Source organism: Bicyclus anynana, chromosome 17, assembly GCF_947172395.1.
Source record: "Bicyclus anynana chromosome 17, ilBicAnyn1.1, whole genome shotgun sequence".
Classification (NCBI taxonomy): Eukaryota; Metazoa; Arthropoda; class Insecta; order Lepidoptera; family Nymphalidae; genus Bicyclus; species Bicyclus anynana.
Window position 1 is genome coordinate 11,813,568 of NC_069099.1, and position 14,736 is coordinate 11,828,303.

The 14,736-nt window shown below is 33.9% G+C and overlaps 1 protein-coding gene across 3 annotated transcripts in view; it reads right to left on the reverse strand.

The window, feature by feature from the left end:
• The window catches only part of LOC112046776 (dmX-like protein 2), an 83,391-nt gene extending 69,160 nt beyond the window's left edge, over positions 1 to 14,231 (reverse strand). For all 3 annotated transcript variants that reach the window (XM_052886513.1, XM_052886512.1, XM_052886511.1), the window contains exons 1-3: positions 13,940 to 14,231; positions 11,621 to 11,821; positions 2,724 to 2,877 (exon numbers count right to left, since the gene is read on the reverse strand). In XM_052886513.1, coding sequence (XP_052742473.1) covers positions 2,724 to 2,877; positions 11,621 to 11,821; positions 13,940 to 14,026 — 442 coding nt within the window. In that variant the 5' untranslated portion in view covers positions 14,027 to 14,231. The remainder of the gene's footprint in view (positions 1 to 2,723; positions 2,878 to 11,620; positions 11,822 to 13,939) is intronic.
• Positions 14,232 to 14,736: the final 505 nt, after the last annotated feature.

The following is a 14,736-nucleotide window of genomic DNA, read 5'->3' on the forward strand; positions in this document are numbered from 1 at the left end:
GATAAAGTCATATGAAATTCCCTAGGTCACATATAAAAAAACTGAAATCTGAAAATAAGAAATATGTTTATGTTATACCTATACATATTTCTTTTATAGATATACACGATGTATTTGTTTTAAAGGCGCAAAATATGCGAGATCCGAATGGTGCTAATGGGATATATAGTTTTTTGTATTAAACTTAAAATCATACATTAAACATTCAATAGAAAGAGCGCTACGAAAAAAATAGATATCGTATTTCTAAATCTTTTTTTTTAAGAATATTTGCCAGAGTTTTTAAATATGACCAACATTCCCATTTCCCTGCATCTAGTCGGGAAAGACAGTATTAGGAGTGGGTACGACAATAGTAACTTAACTCAGATGTAAAGCACGTTTATATGATTCTATAAACATTAATGAAGTCTCACGAAACACATTCCTTTGTCTATACATAAACACAGATTCCGGTGCATACTTGTATATCTTTATGCCTTTGTATGACGTGAAAGTTGATAAAATGATTAGCTAAGTGACTCCAACCACCAGAGACGAGACGAAAAGCCATTTCATGAATAAACTCTGGCACTGGCATGATTCCAGCAAGTTTTCTGGTAACAGCGTTATCGATTCTCTCCATACCGGGTCATATTAAATTGGCGTAAGATCGGGTGCAATATTTCTTTATGTTAACCATGTTCGTGGATATTCGTAGACATATAAAACTCGTTTATTGAAGTAGGAATAGTTTAGAAGTGTTTGCAGGTACTTTAGAAACGTCAATTTTTTTTTATTTGTCATCATCATCTTTGACAACCCATAATAGGCTTACTGTTGAGCACTAGTCTAGTAGAAAATTCTCAGCAAATGCAATTCTCTGCAGAAATATGCAGATTTCCTCACAAGACTGGGCTAACTGAGCAATGTAATAAATATTTTAACATAATTTTAAATTTAGCAATAACAGGACCAGTGTGTCCAATTTAAACCGTTTAAAATTTATCAAGTAATTATAACAATCGTTAACTAACTACTATGTCGGACGCAAAAATCTACGCTATTGCGGAAGCAATTTTGGCGCGCCGCTGTGGCCTTCTGGTTAGTAGATGTTTTTAAAGCAGTGAAAGTTTTATTGAAATGCGTTTATTTCTTTTTATTTGTAACTTTTACCTACTGCTACGTATCATTTACTTTTCAAGAATCCATACTAATATTATAAATACGAAATTATGTTTGTCTGTTACCTTTTCTCAGCTTAACTACTGATATAGATGAAATTTGGTATAAAGATATATATCACCTTCCAAAAATCCATGGTACCGGCGGGTTTTAAAAAAACATAGATTTTCACGCCAACAAAGTCGCTAAGTATTTAAGAATGCTTTTGAGAAATTGCATCACTTCATAGATATAAGATCAACTTTTATAACTGTAATCTCTGGAAGTACATATTTATTACTATTAGTATAAGCTTACACTATGGTTTCATATTACTTGGCTATGTGTATCTGTAACATAATATCTCTGACAATTAAACCGAAGGTTATATTTTTATTAATTATAGATAAAACTAGTCTTAGCTGGAGGATAGCGAATATTACAATTCTCAAAATGATTCAATTGATAGGATTAAGATGACCATAATCGTTCATATCAACAATATTAACTACAACTTTGTTTAAATATAAAATCGTATAAATCACATGTAGCACTAGTTTTAGTTTCATTTATTTGCTGCAATTTTGAGTTTTATCGCTAAAGGTTGCATTTCATTCAATATAGTTCTGTAAAGGTGCACGTGTTTTAAGTGATTAATTCGATTTTCTCGGTAAATTATCAGAAGTTTTGGTAAGGTTGCTTTAGCCCTTTCACACGAGAGGTTTTCCAACGCCCAAAATTGAAAATGCAATACTGTTCTGAAAAAAGCGTCGTGTTTTAAAAACGCTTTTGTGGGAACATATACTTGGGAATTCATCTGTTGTATACGAACGCTTTTTTAACGTCCATTAAAAAATGGAAGTGCGAATGAGGGCTTAACTAGGACCGATTGATGGACAGCGACAAACGATGGTCTATATTTGACCACTTTCGCCCTAATAAGGCAAAGTTTTTGATGAAAAAATTATTACTTGAGGACTGGTTAAATGCAAAAACTGCGAAGTAACGTAACGGAAAAAAAGGTTCCACGATAGCCACTTTATCGTGAAGCTATTAAGGCTGCAAATAAAAGACTCAACAAAGCCTTTAAAAGACTCAACGCCAAGAGCTTATAGGTTCGATCCGTGCCCGCTGGACTCAGTGGCGTGCATTTCATAGATGCAATTATGCACTGGTTACCCTTATAATTCATTATGACCCTTTAATAGAAAAGGAATTATCCATTTACAGCAATTTGTACCTATAGTGCCTACCCTAGTTAAACACCTAGTGCGTGCCACTGGCTGGAGTATTGTCGTTCCTACTTCCAACACTTTCTTTCCGACTAACTAGAGGGAACCGGAATGTTGTTTATGTTTAAAAAATCATATGACAAATATAAGAAAAATCTAAAAATCCAAATCTTTACGAGTCAATTCATATTGTTCAAAATAAATTTTAATGTAGTTCTTAAAGCCAAAGTCAAATGTGAAATGAATTTATTTCAATCAGGCTTAGTTTACAAACACTTAAGTTATGTCATGATTTAATGTTGATAATTAAAGTGAAAAACTTAAAATTAGAGTTACGAAGTTACTCACGTTGGCTGTCCTCCTGATAGAGCGATGCTTGGTGCCATAGCTGTAAGATCTTGCCTCCGGTGAGAAGTCGGGTGCCCTCAAGGTTCCACGATAGAGCTGTGATCGGCCCGTCCGCTACCAACTTGCCAGTTTGCACCCAGCGATATTCTAGACCCTGGTAAAGGAATAGGGTAGTTGACTCATGAAATGTATTATAAAAAAATATTAATTTCGTATAGTACATGGAATAAGGGTCCAAAATAATATCGATATTAAAAATCATGTATTTTTTCAAATTTTCTAAACGTCAAAAACGCTGTCGTAATTTTTCTGACGGCCCAATGTACTAAACGTCATACTAATTGTTAACTGATATTTTTGTCAAACGCTGTTTGATAAAGGATTTGTTAACGTGATGTCATACAACAGTTGAAATATAGACCATCCTGGCCGACAGCGTTTTGCCTCTTGTCAAAAAATTTTTAAAAATTAAAATTTTTATGTGTCTCAAAAATATATGTATATATATATATATGACAATATTTTTTTTTAAATAGTAGAACGTTATTGAACAATTTAAGACCATTCTATGACGTCATAGTCTTAGTAAACATGTACACGTCAAACTAAAGGAAGTCTGATTTTTTGCTATAAACCGAAGTAAGTGCTCAGAGTTTTCCTGGAATCTCGTTAAATACAGAAATGGTATTTATTATACTTATGGTGTGTATATTCAAAATCATGGTTTTTATTAAAAAAAACTGAAACGAGAAAACTACTACAAAAAACGTGCACACAAACACTGGCTGCTATAATATGTAAATTTAAATGTTTACATATTTTGTGATAATCCATTTAAACGACGCGCGATAACATTTTCAAGAATGAAAAAAGAAACGGATCATTAAACACAGAAGGTGTGGTCAAAAAGTCATTAGCCCTGATTATTATTCGTAATCGTGACTGAAAATACTTTATGATTGCAAAAAATTCATAATAGAAATAATACTAGTTTATTGTGTGATAAAAGTACTTAGAACCACATTAAAGCAAGTACACATGAATGTATATATTGAATGAAAGTGAAAATTAAGCTTGGTATTCCTATGCATATTTCAGGAAATTCCATTTAGCAACACTGCCCTAAAAAGGTCTTTTAATAGCAATCTTGCTCGCAAAAGTTTCACCAAAATCGGGTTAATAATTTAGGGCACCGAAAATCTACACTAATATTATGAGGAGTTAAAGTATGTGAGGTTCTATCTCTGGATCTGCTGAAACGATTTTTTTACTAATAGGAAATCACGTTATTTGCGAGTGCCATAGGCTATGTGTTATACTCATATTCCCACGGGAATGAAAAACTATGCGGGTGAAAACCGCGTTGCGTCTGCTAGTAAACAGTAAACGTATATTTTTTTTTTTTACATAAATACGTAAATAGACGATAAATTAAAATCAAAAAGTAAATCATTAGTGACAAATAAGGCCAGCATTATAGACACGAGTAGCTGATACACGTGCCTATCGATCATTTATAAAGCCGTCGGTATACGTATACAGTTTAATACACTCGCGATACTATTCAATTCAGTGTGGAAGAAACCACGATAGCCTTCGCTCGTCTCTATTTTTACAGTTATCTTTGCATTGTATACATAATATTAATTGATGAGGTGTAAGTGATTATCTCGACATTTTAATACACACTAAAAGCGCAATATTGGGTTATTTCTGAGAAATAACAGAGCGTTTACGCTTGACGTACCGCCGTCAGCTACACTCACTTTCAGCCAGTGTAAACGTTGAGACAAACGTCTTTTATTTCTTAATATATGTCACCGTAAAATTGTAAATACTGTTAGATTATAATCTATCTCGCGAGCTTGTGAACTGTCTAAAGATGGTGAACCGCAACATGCTGCTTACAATTTAACGTGTAATTATTTGGTAGATTGTAAGGATGACGTACAAATAAAAATAAAATACCTAACCTAACCATTGGTTTCTGAGAATCTCGCGAGATAGATTATAATCTAACGGTGTTCACAATTCACAATCTCGCGAGATAGATTATTTGTTGTGTTTGCAACTTCACGGTGTCATATACATCATCAGCCTATATTAATGGTTCACTACAGGGCCAGACCTCGCTCCTTACATGATATGTGGGATTTGAAGCTTAACGCCGATCACACAATGTCAAGTATACAGCGCTGTCTACAGCGCGCTTAGGGATGTGAGCAGTGAAAATTAAATTAAATATTGAAATATTATTATGTTTACCATAAGCGTTAGCTTTTAGCGCTGTCAGTTCTGTGATTATGTTTATTGGTGTACTTTTGATTTTTTTTTTCAGCGTTGTATACTTGTTGATATATTTTTTAAGCGTCGGCGTCGTGTACTTAATATACTTATGGCGAAGGTACTACAACAGTCGGCTAGATAAAATCCGTCATTAGGCTTGGCATTAATACTTTCGTATACTCGTATGTGGAAAACAAAGTTTGTTTATTAACTAAGTTTACGTTAGATGTACACGTACCTTATGATGTTTGCCTGGGCCCTTATGTCGTTCTAGACCACAAAAAGGCGCTTCAACATTTTTTGTCATTTACCGCAAATACGACGTTTTCCTTGGCAATGTATTTGGTTGAGTAATGCTAATTAATTCAATCCATATATGGCTTTTGTTTTGAATGTGAATTTTATTTGCTAAGTAGTGTCATAACATGGAATATCTGAATGTGAGTCATTCTAACCAGTGCTACAGACTTACAGTTTTAACTGAACAGTCGAACTGTTGTGCGTGTGTTGTGTCCGGTCTAAACTAGCGGACGCCCGCGACTTTGTCCGCGTGGATGCTCGGGAAGCATGGATTTTTCCGGAATGAAAATTAGCCTATGTGTTAATCCAGAGTCAAATTTATTACAATTCCAAATTTCAGCCAAATTGGTGCAGCAGTTGTGACGTTAAAGAGTAACAAACATCCAAACAAACATCGTTTATAATATTAGTAGGATAGGACTATACAGTAAAAACTAAACGTCTGTAGCCATAAATTATCCTATAACTACAGCGTACCCCTAACGACTATGTCTAGTACATATTATATTGGTTTCAAAAATTAATTCGATTCTATGTTTAGAGTAGCCTTCATTTAAAGATCTCAAGCTGCTTACGAAGGAATTACGTAATCGACTACAATGCTACAATTGGTTTTTTTTTTTAATATTTAACGACAAAACGACGCTTGATTGCGATCTCTCCGGATTTATAACTGACAATGCAGCCACAATACTCGATCAAGTAGTCTAGATATACTCTTGAATGATTCTATGTATTTACTGCATATTGTTAAAATGCATAAATAGAAGGGTCAAGTTTAATGTCAAGGTCGTCTGTGTGCCTGTGACTTCGTAAATCCTAAACTGACCAAATTGATCGCAATTTCATGTAAAATAGATAGAAAACATTCTTAGGTATATACTTTTACGGAGTATCTAGGATAAAGTTCAAATAAGTCAATTTGAAGATATCAAGATTTTTGTATTATGTTAAAAAGAATTAATTCTGACATTGATTTTATCGTTAATCTAGCTAAATTTCGTCTCGCTTCGTATTTCTATTTTCGCTACAAAAATTAACCATGTTTTTGACCAACTCCATACCAAAATTTATCAAATTTTCAATGTTATAGCTGTAAATTTTTCAAATTATCAGTGTTATAACCGTAAAGGTAACAGAGAGATAGACACAGTTTTGTGTAGTAAAGGGGCCGGACTCATCACTCAGAGCTGGTGATTCGATCCCCTCTCGCTGGACTATTGTCGTACCCACTCCTATAGCTCCTATATATGACAACTTCTTTCGTAACACTCAGATGGTCCGCGCAGGCCGGGAGGCGTGATGAATGAAAAATCCAAAACGGATGCATCTCACTTCCCCGCACGCAATCTTTCCCCCCGTCGCCCGCATATCATGGGAGTGTCATCAACGAACTTCCTTGCAAAAAAACTACAACACAGTCTTTTTAGACTAGTTGGAGGGGAACGTGATTATTGGTCATATTTATGGCAAATATTGAAAAAAAGCTTATTTTACAGTGTGAATATGAATTCGCGTATTAGATCAACATAGTAGAGCCATCTTTTATTTCAGCCAGCCGGCTGTATAAGCGTGATGTAAGTGTAGTAGGGAACGCGATTACAATACATTATTATGAAGAGCAATTTAATATACAATTGTATGTCATGTGACTGACGAGAGCGTTGAACGAATTGAACACAGCAAACTGTTTGAGCTACGAACATATATCTACTTGCCGCTTTGTATACTATTTGTATACTGTCGTAAAACTATAATAGATCTCTCTACATAATGTACTAGCTGACGCCACGCGGTTTCACCCGCGTGGTTCCCGTTCCCATAGGAATACGGGGATAATATATAGCCTATAGCCTTCCTCGATAAATGGGCTATCTAACACTGAAAGAATTTTTCAAATCGGACCAGTAGTTCCTGAGATTAGCGCGTTCAATCAAACAAACAAACAAACTCTTCAGCTTCAGCAATATTAGTATAGATTATAAAATAAGTCTGTCTGTATGCTCGTATTAAATTCATTTCATGCTAATTTCACCAAAAGAGTTATATGTACATATAACAATACTAATATTATAAATGCGAATTTCTGTCTGTTACTTTTCTCGGCTAAACCGCGAACGAAAAACGGATTTTGATGAATTCTGTAGGACATTGGATGCTGGACACTGGATGGATACGAGTATGTTACTTTTTGACGCGAGTGTGAAACAGTGGTTGAAAACTTGTAGGAGTGTCCTTCATTTTTCAAGTCACAATTTCGAAAAATCACGAAATATAATATGATTCAGAATTTTTGAAATTTCACCCCTATGTATGACGGTCTATTAAACACGATGTGTTTCAGGAATTTGAATTTTCACCTCTCTGGGGTTAAATAGGTTATGATATTTTTATGAATGTCTGTAGTTTGTTAAGTTATATTCACGGCAATTGGTACAATGATCATCATAAAAATGTAACGGTGTTAAAAAGGAGATCAAATTCTACAATGGTTTTTTTTCGTAGACAGAAGTCGCTATTATTGTATATTTAAAAACATATACAGAAATATTTCAATAGGTACTTGTTTTATCATTTACTAGCCGACGCCGCGCGGTTTCACTCACGTTGTTCCCGTTCCCGTAGGAATAATAATATATAGTCTTCCAAATAAATTAAACACTGAAAGAATTTTTCGGATTGGACCAGTAGTTCCTGAGATTAGCGCGTTCAAGCAAACAAACCAACGAACTCGTCAACTTAATAATATTAGTATCTATAGATTTGATTAGATAGTGCATTTTATTTTGTGTAAATTGACTTTAAAAAATATATTGACAATTTCAAAAAATAAGATTACTTTCATTTAAAACCTTTTCACCCTTGACCATTTGAGATTAACAAAACAGTTTGTACAGGGAATATTGCCTCTTGTAGACTGCAATTACAAATAATCTTTAAATACAAAATTTTAATAAAAAAAATTCAACCGACTTCCAAGTCAAAAAATAACTTTAACTAAAAAGCAAAAAATAACATCCTACCTATGTGCTACCTTCTGGTCAGTTTGAAGGTGGTGCCAAGCCAATGATGTTTTAATTAAACACGTTTTAACTACAAAATTTCTGTGGTTCTTTCAGAAACAGCTTTAATTAAAACACGACACTGGCTTGGCACCGCCTTCAAACTGATCAGAAGGTAGCACATAGGTAGGATGTTATTTTTTGCTTTTTAGTTAAAGTTATTTTTTGACTTGGAAGTCGGTTGAATTTTTTTTATTAAAATTTTTATTTTTTTATTTTTAGTGTTAGCATACCCACTGCGTGTGTACAGTTACAACCTATCTAAGTGGAAAGTTCTTATCAATACAAAATTATCCAGTCCAAACACAAGGTAGCTACTGTGAGCCGTCGAGGAGTTCTCTTCACTGTCCCTCGTCTTCATCATCAGACCCTTAATACAGTCACAATCCATCTAGGTGGAAAGTTCTCATCAACACAAATTTATCAAGTCCAAACACAAGGTAGCTACTGTGAACCGTCGAGGAGTTCTTTTCACTGTCCCTCGTCTTCATCACCAGACCCTTAATACAGTCACAATCCATCTAGGTGGAAAGTTCTCATCAATACAAATTTATCAAGTCCAAACACGAGGTAGCTACTGTGAACCGTCGAGGAGTTCTCTTCACTGTCCCTCGTCTTCATCACCAGACCCTTATTACAGTCACAACCCATATAGGTGGAAAGTACTCATCAATACAATTAATCAAGCCCAAACAAAAGGTGACTGCTGTAAATCGTTGACGAGTTCCATCGTCTGTGTTTCGGCTCCATCATCAGACCAACTCCAAACCTTCATAAAGTTGTAGTGGTTTAAAATACCTTATGGAAACACTAACAAACGCACTAGCCGTCTCTACAACTTTCGAAAGTTCCCCTCAATTTCTCCAGGATGCCATCATCAGATCCTGACATGAAAAAAATGGGACCACCCTGGAAGTAAACCCTTCAAAACAAAAAAAGAATTTTCAAAATCGGTCCATAATTGACGGAATTATCGCTGGACATACATAAAAAAAAAAAAAAAAAAAAACATACATACAGCCGAACGTAGAACCTCCTCCTTTTTGGAAGTCGGTTAAAAATACCTATGTTTTATTGTCATTAACAAGCTTCACACTCATGGGATAAATTTAACCAATTAATTGAGCAAGCGAGTTAATTGTTACTAGCGCATGGACCGTAACTAATGGGTGTACATCATAATTTAAAATTTGCATTTTGAGAGGTAAAGTATGTATTTGTCACTGCCTCATAAGTATATTTAGCGTATCTTAATGATAATAAAAACTGTCTGTCTGTTTAGGCTTATATGGAGTTAGCTTATACGGCTTTAGGTTAAGTTTCTGGGTTTGAATCCTGGATGAAATATTGAACTTTTTTATCTTTTGAGAAATTCACCTGGAATTATCTCCTATCATCAACATCTGAATCGTCAATATTAATCATTATAGCTTGGCAAATTCGTTCGTAAAACTCCCGATGGTCTCGCGGAGTCCTTTCCTCTGCCCCCCGCGCGCACGACTCTACACCCGCGCAGTCCGTTCCCCCATTTGCCCGCATATCATGAGAGTGCCATGTGAACTTGTCAAGCTATACAAAATTGTAGCAATCAGTTTCTTTAATTAAAATTATCTTAAATTAAATTGAACCGAAACTAAGCTCTAATTATTGCCAACGCAATGTGATACGAAAATGAATATGCATCCAATTAAGAACCCCACAAGTTATTTTCATTTTTCTTTGAACATAGATAGACATTAATGATTCTGAGACTCAGATTACAATGTCAGACAGACGATAATTTAGTGAGACACAAAAAACAGTAAGTAATTCATAATTGAATGCATTTTTGGTAATGGTTGAGTTTGTGGTAAGACCTAGGATTTAGTCATTACAATCTAGTAAATTATAAAAGGTTAATGTAAAACTTTTAACATGCAACTGGATAATTACAAAACAGAATAACAATTAATTTTGTGGTTTTTGGATTAAATGCTTAAACTGCATCTTTTTTATAACAATCAATACAATGCTATAACTTCCATGAATACACAATAGCTTTAAACTTTTTCCATTCTGATCGCAATGAAGACAAAGATTTGCTTAAATCCACGCCCAATAAGATTGAACTGAAATGATTTTGGAGACATCTCATTTTACAAACATTATAAAGAGGAAAGATTGAATTGTTTGTTTGTTTGCATTGAATAGGCTCTGAAACTACAAAACCAATTTGAAAAATTATTTTACCATAGGAGTCCTACATTATCCCTGATGAACATATAGGCTATATTTTATCAACATATTCCCACAGGAACAAGAATTACGCGGGTGAATGAATAAATAATAATCACGTAAGTAACAGATGAGCCTAGCATTGGGACTAAAATTAAGAATAAGAAAAAATATTTAAAAAAACTTAAATTGCTTAAAACAATGGTGTCTTGGCTATTAAACCAAGTAATTAAGTAGCTTCTAACTGATATAATATATTTAGTACCTGTTTAACCAAATGTAAATCATAATTTGTGTACAATAATATAACAATTTACATTTGTAAGTCGATTTTCCATTACAGTGCAATAAGGATACTATGATGATTACATCATACCTATTTACACAACAATAATCCAAGAAGCTGATGTTGGCTACCTTTATCCTGAGATTTGCATGAGAACTGAATCTCTGCAGAAAACCATGGGCACAACAAGTATTCAATGTAACGCTGCTTAGAAACAAAAGCACAAATCAAAATTTTCCAAAATCACTTTTATTTCAAAAATAGGGTTTACTTGCCCATTATTTTCATAAAACGCGAAGACATTCGTCAAAATCGGCTTAATACTCACAAAGTTACGCATACGCCCTTTTGGCATTTTCACACATTGGTAGCTGAGTTGTGAGCGAAACGGCGATATTAATTTATTTTCAAAAAAAAAGTTATAAACTAAAGGGACTTCTGTGCTGCTAGTTTTCTTTAGGTTACCGATACCACATTATTAAAATATAAAAAAGATAGAGAATTAAATTACGCACCCAACAATACAAAATTCCAAAAAATCATTGTAAGTTGGGCCAAAAAATCAAAAAAACTAAATGAAAATTGTCAATCTGCTCTCCTGAAAAAACTTAAATTTTGAGATTGGGCCCTTTTGTTTTCAAGCAGCAATATTTTATCTACAGAGATACTCATGTAGAGTCAGTTTATAGTTACAGAGTGTGCGATTGAACATTGTTGTTAAAAATTTGTAGATAATAAATAGAACTTACATGTGTGGTTGCAGCGCTATGGATCAATGGTGTTGGCTCAAAAATGCAGACTTCAGCACCATAAGCAGCAGCAATCTTTCCCGTGTCAGTGCTGCAGTCCAGGGAGCTGATGCGAACATAGCCGTGGATAGCTCCAGGGATGATTTGGACTCTCTCAAAGTTTGAAGCCAATATCACAATGTTACATCCTGCTGCATATGCCTACAATATTGAAAATCAATGTAAGAAGCATGCTTTAACAATATGGACCACAATCTCTTCTCTCAATCTCAATTCTCTTTCTACAATCGCAAATGCTTTGAAAAGTAGAAAAATGTATAAAAACGACATTTGCTATCAACAGGTCACGTGATCAAGTTGTCAATCGGATCTGTCATTCCCATACACTTATCTAGTTTTCGAAGCGTTTGCAATCGTAGAATGAGAATCGAAGTGCCACTTGGCTACAGGCCCTGGACACAGACAACCAAGTGTAAATTTAATTTTTCACATATCCTGCAGGAACCATTTCATAGGACTTTTCTAGGAAAAAAAGAATAACCTGTGTTAATCCTGAGTATAAATCTCAAATGATTTCTAATTTCAACCAAATCCATTCAGTAGTTTTTGCATGAAGGAGTAACAAATATCCATCAACATAAACTATAGTGTGTATAATATTAGGAGTATGAGAATTTATTGTTGTTTTAGCCTTCACAAGTGCAAATGTGTAATTTAATGATTTCATTTTCTTTTTCACTAAAAAATAGTAATTACTACATATAGATATATATACAGATTGTACATAGTATATAAAATAGATAGAAGAAATATATTTTTGCATTTAAGGTTTTGAATGCAGAAGGATATGTAAATAAAAAATAGATTCTAATTTCAACTAACAATTATAAATTTATATTGAAAAAAAAAGACAGATATCCTATGTGGGCTGTTATACCTATTAGAAATTAATCAATTGTGTGGTCAGTGATATGCACTAGGTTGTCATCTAGGGTAGGCACTGTATGTTTAATTTGTACAAAATGGAAAATTCCTCCCTAATACTGTAGAATTGTAGATTATTATATGAGTCCCTAGGGTAAGCAAGTCATTATTGCATCTAGTCTTACAGAATGAGAAAACATGGAACTGTCATATGTGGAACAGGACCAACAATAGTCTTTGCTTTCTATCTCTGAGAAATGCTCAATTTTCGAAAACAACCTTAATATTCAAGTTTTAAACAGTTTAAAGAGTTTTAAGCTGTTTCTAAAAGTAACAGCTATCCAAATCTTTTTACAGTCACAGAATCTTTCACCATTTTTGATTAATTGTATTTTGTATTGTAGATTATTCTTAGCTTCTCCTCCAAAAATTGGGGCTCCTTCACTGTAGCTCTACACAATGTGTACTGTTTACCAACAAACAAATTAGAAATCAAGATAAAAAAAATATATATTAACAATATCTAACTGTTCTAAGTATTAATCAAATTTATTTTCATTAATTTTAAGACCATGTTAGTTCTAATTATGTAAGTGTGAAATGACTAGTGATTTATACCCTCATTTTTGATTTATTCCCAGATATGCAGGTTTCCTCACAATGTTTTTCCTTCACGGTTAGAGACACGTGAAATTAGATAAATTACTTAAAATGCACATTTAACTGGAAAGTTGGAGGTGCATGCCTCTGACCAGATTCAAATCTATACCCTAACAAATCAGAGGCAGAGTTCATATCAACTAGCCTCAACAGCTTAACGGTAAGAGTGGTCGGACTCATCATAGAGGGGAGGTGGATCAATCCCCACATTTTGGGCCAATTGTTTCAAAATAAAACTGGGCTATCACCAACTAAGTTACAAAAATATAATAAGATATATTTTTTGTGAAACTAAATCTATTTTAGTACAGTTCTTTAATAATATAGATAAAGTGCATTCTATGACAAGGAAGCATATTTTCAAAGTCAGCTCTCAATAGAACTCATAATTAGTAAATGTTTAAACAGTACACAACTTAGCTGCACATACAATGGTAATATACATAGCATTTTCAAGGTAAACAATGACTTTAACAATAATAGACATTTAAATACCCGAGCAATGTAAATTAGCATTCAAGGAAATACTTTTCATTTAGTGATCTATTGTCATTGTAGATAATCCTTAAGTTTCATGTGCAAATTGAAATATCGTCTGAGACAAAAAAATAGATTCTTATCATTATAGTTCGATTACATTTTCCTGCTCTCAGAGGGGAGTACCCATCACTTGTATCTTTTAGCACCCTAGTCACGAGACCCTAATCACATACAAGATTTACACTATATACTTACTGTAAAAGGTATTCCTTCCACTGATCCCACAGCAAAACATTGATCCCCTGAATTGCAGGCACCACTAAGTACTTGATGACAGTTCATAATGAGCTATTACAACAAAAATTTCTTCGCTATATTTGTACCAAGATACAGTAGGACACGAGCGTTAATTTATAAAAGTAATACATAGTTATTTTAGCAAATAAAACTCAACATTTTGTATAGTATTTCCTCTCTGTTCTATTACTTGTCGGATCACGAATATCTCTCTATGACACCACACATCGAACATGAGAGAATAGAGAATAGAGCTGAGTGATGTAAACCGTGTACATGAACAATTATACAGGTAAGAAATTAATACAATATCTCATATACTAAAAATATACTACTTGCTCACGATTGTTGTTGCGGAGTATTTCCCATAACTTCAAGGTATTTACACGTCCACATATAGGAGCCGAACTGCATCTCTAATTTTTTTTTACCAATAAAAACTGTTTATGTTTTCAAAGTAATTCAAATAACTCTGGTAAGTATTTCAATTACAATACAATTATGTATAGCACTCTGCACTTCACTAGTAAGCTACTTCATGATTTATCAATGAATAAGTTTGGAACACATGTTCCTCAGACATTTTTTAGAAATTTTCCTTAAAGAATTCTAGAATAATGGGAAACACTCCCGAGCAACCTGTAATATGTACTTTTTTGTTCCAGGAAATTTAATAGTAAGGTAAGTATTTTTAACGGCCTCCGTGGCGCAGCGGTATGCGCGGTGGATTTACAAGACGGAGGTCCTTCGTTCGA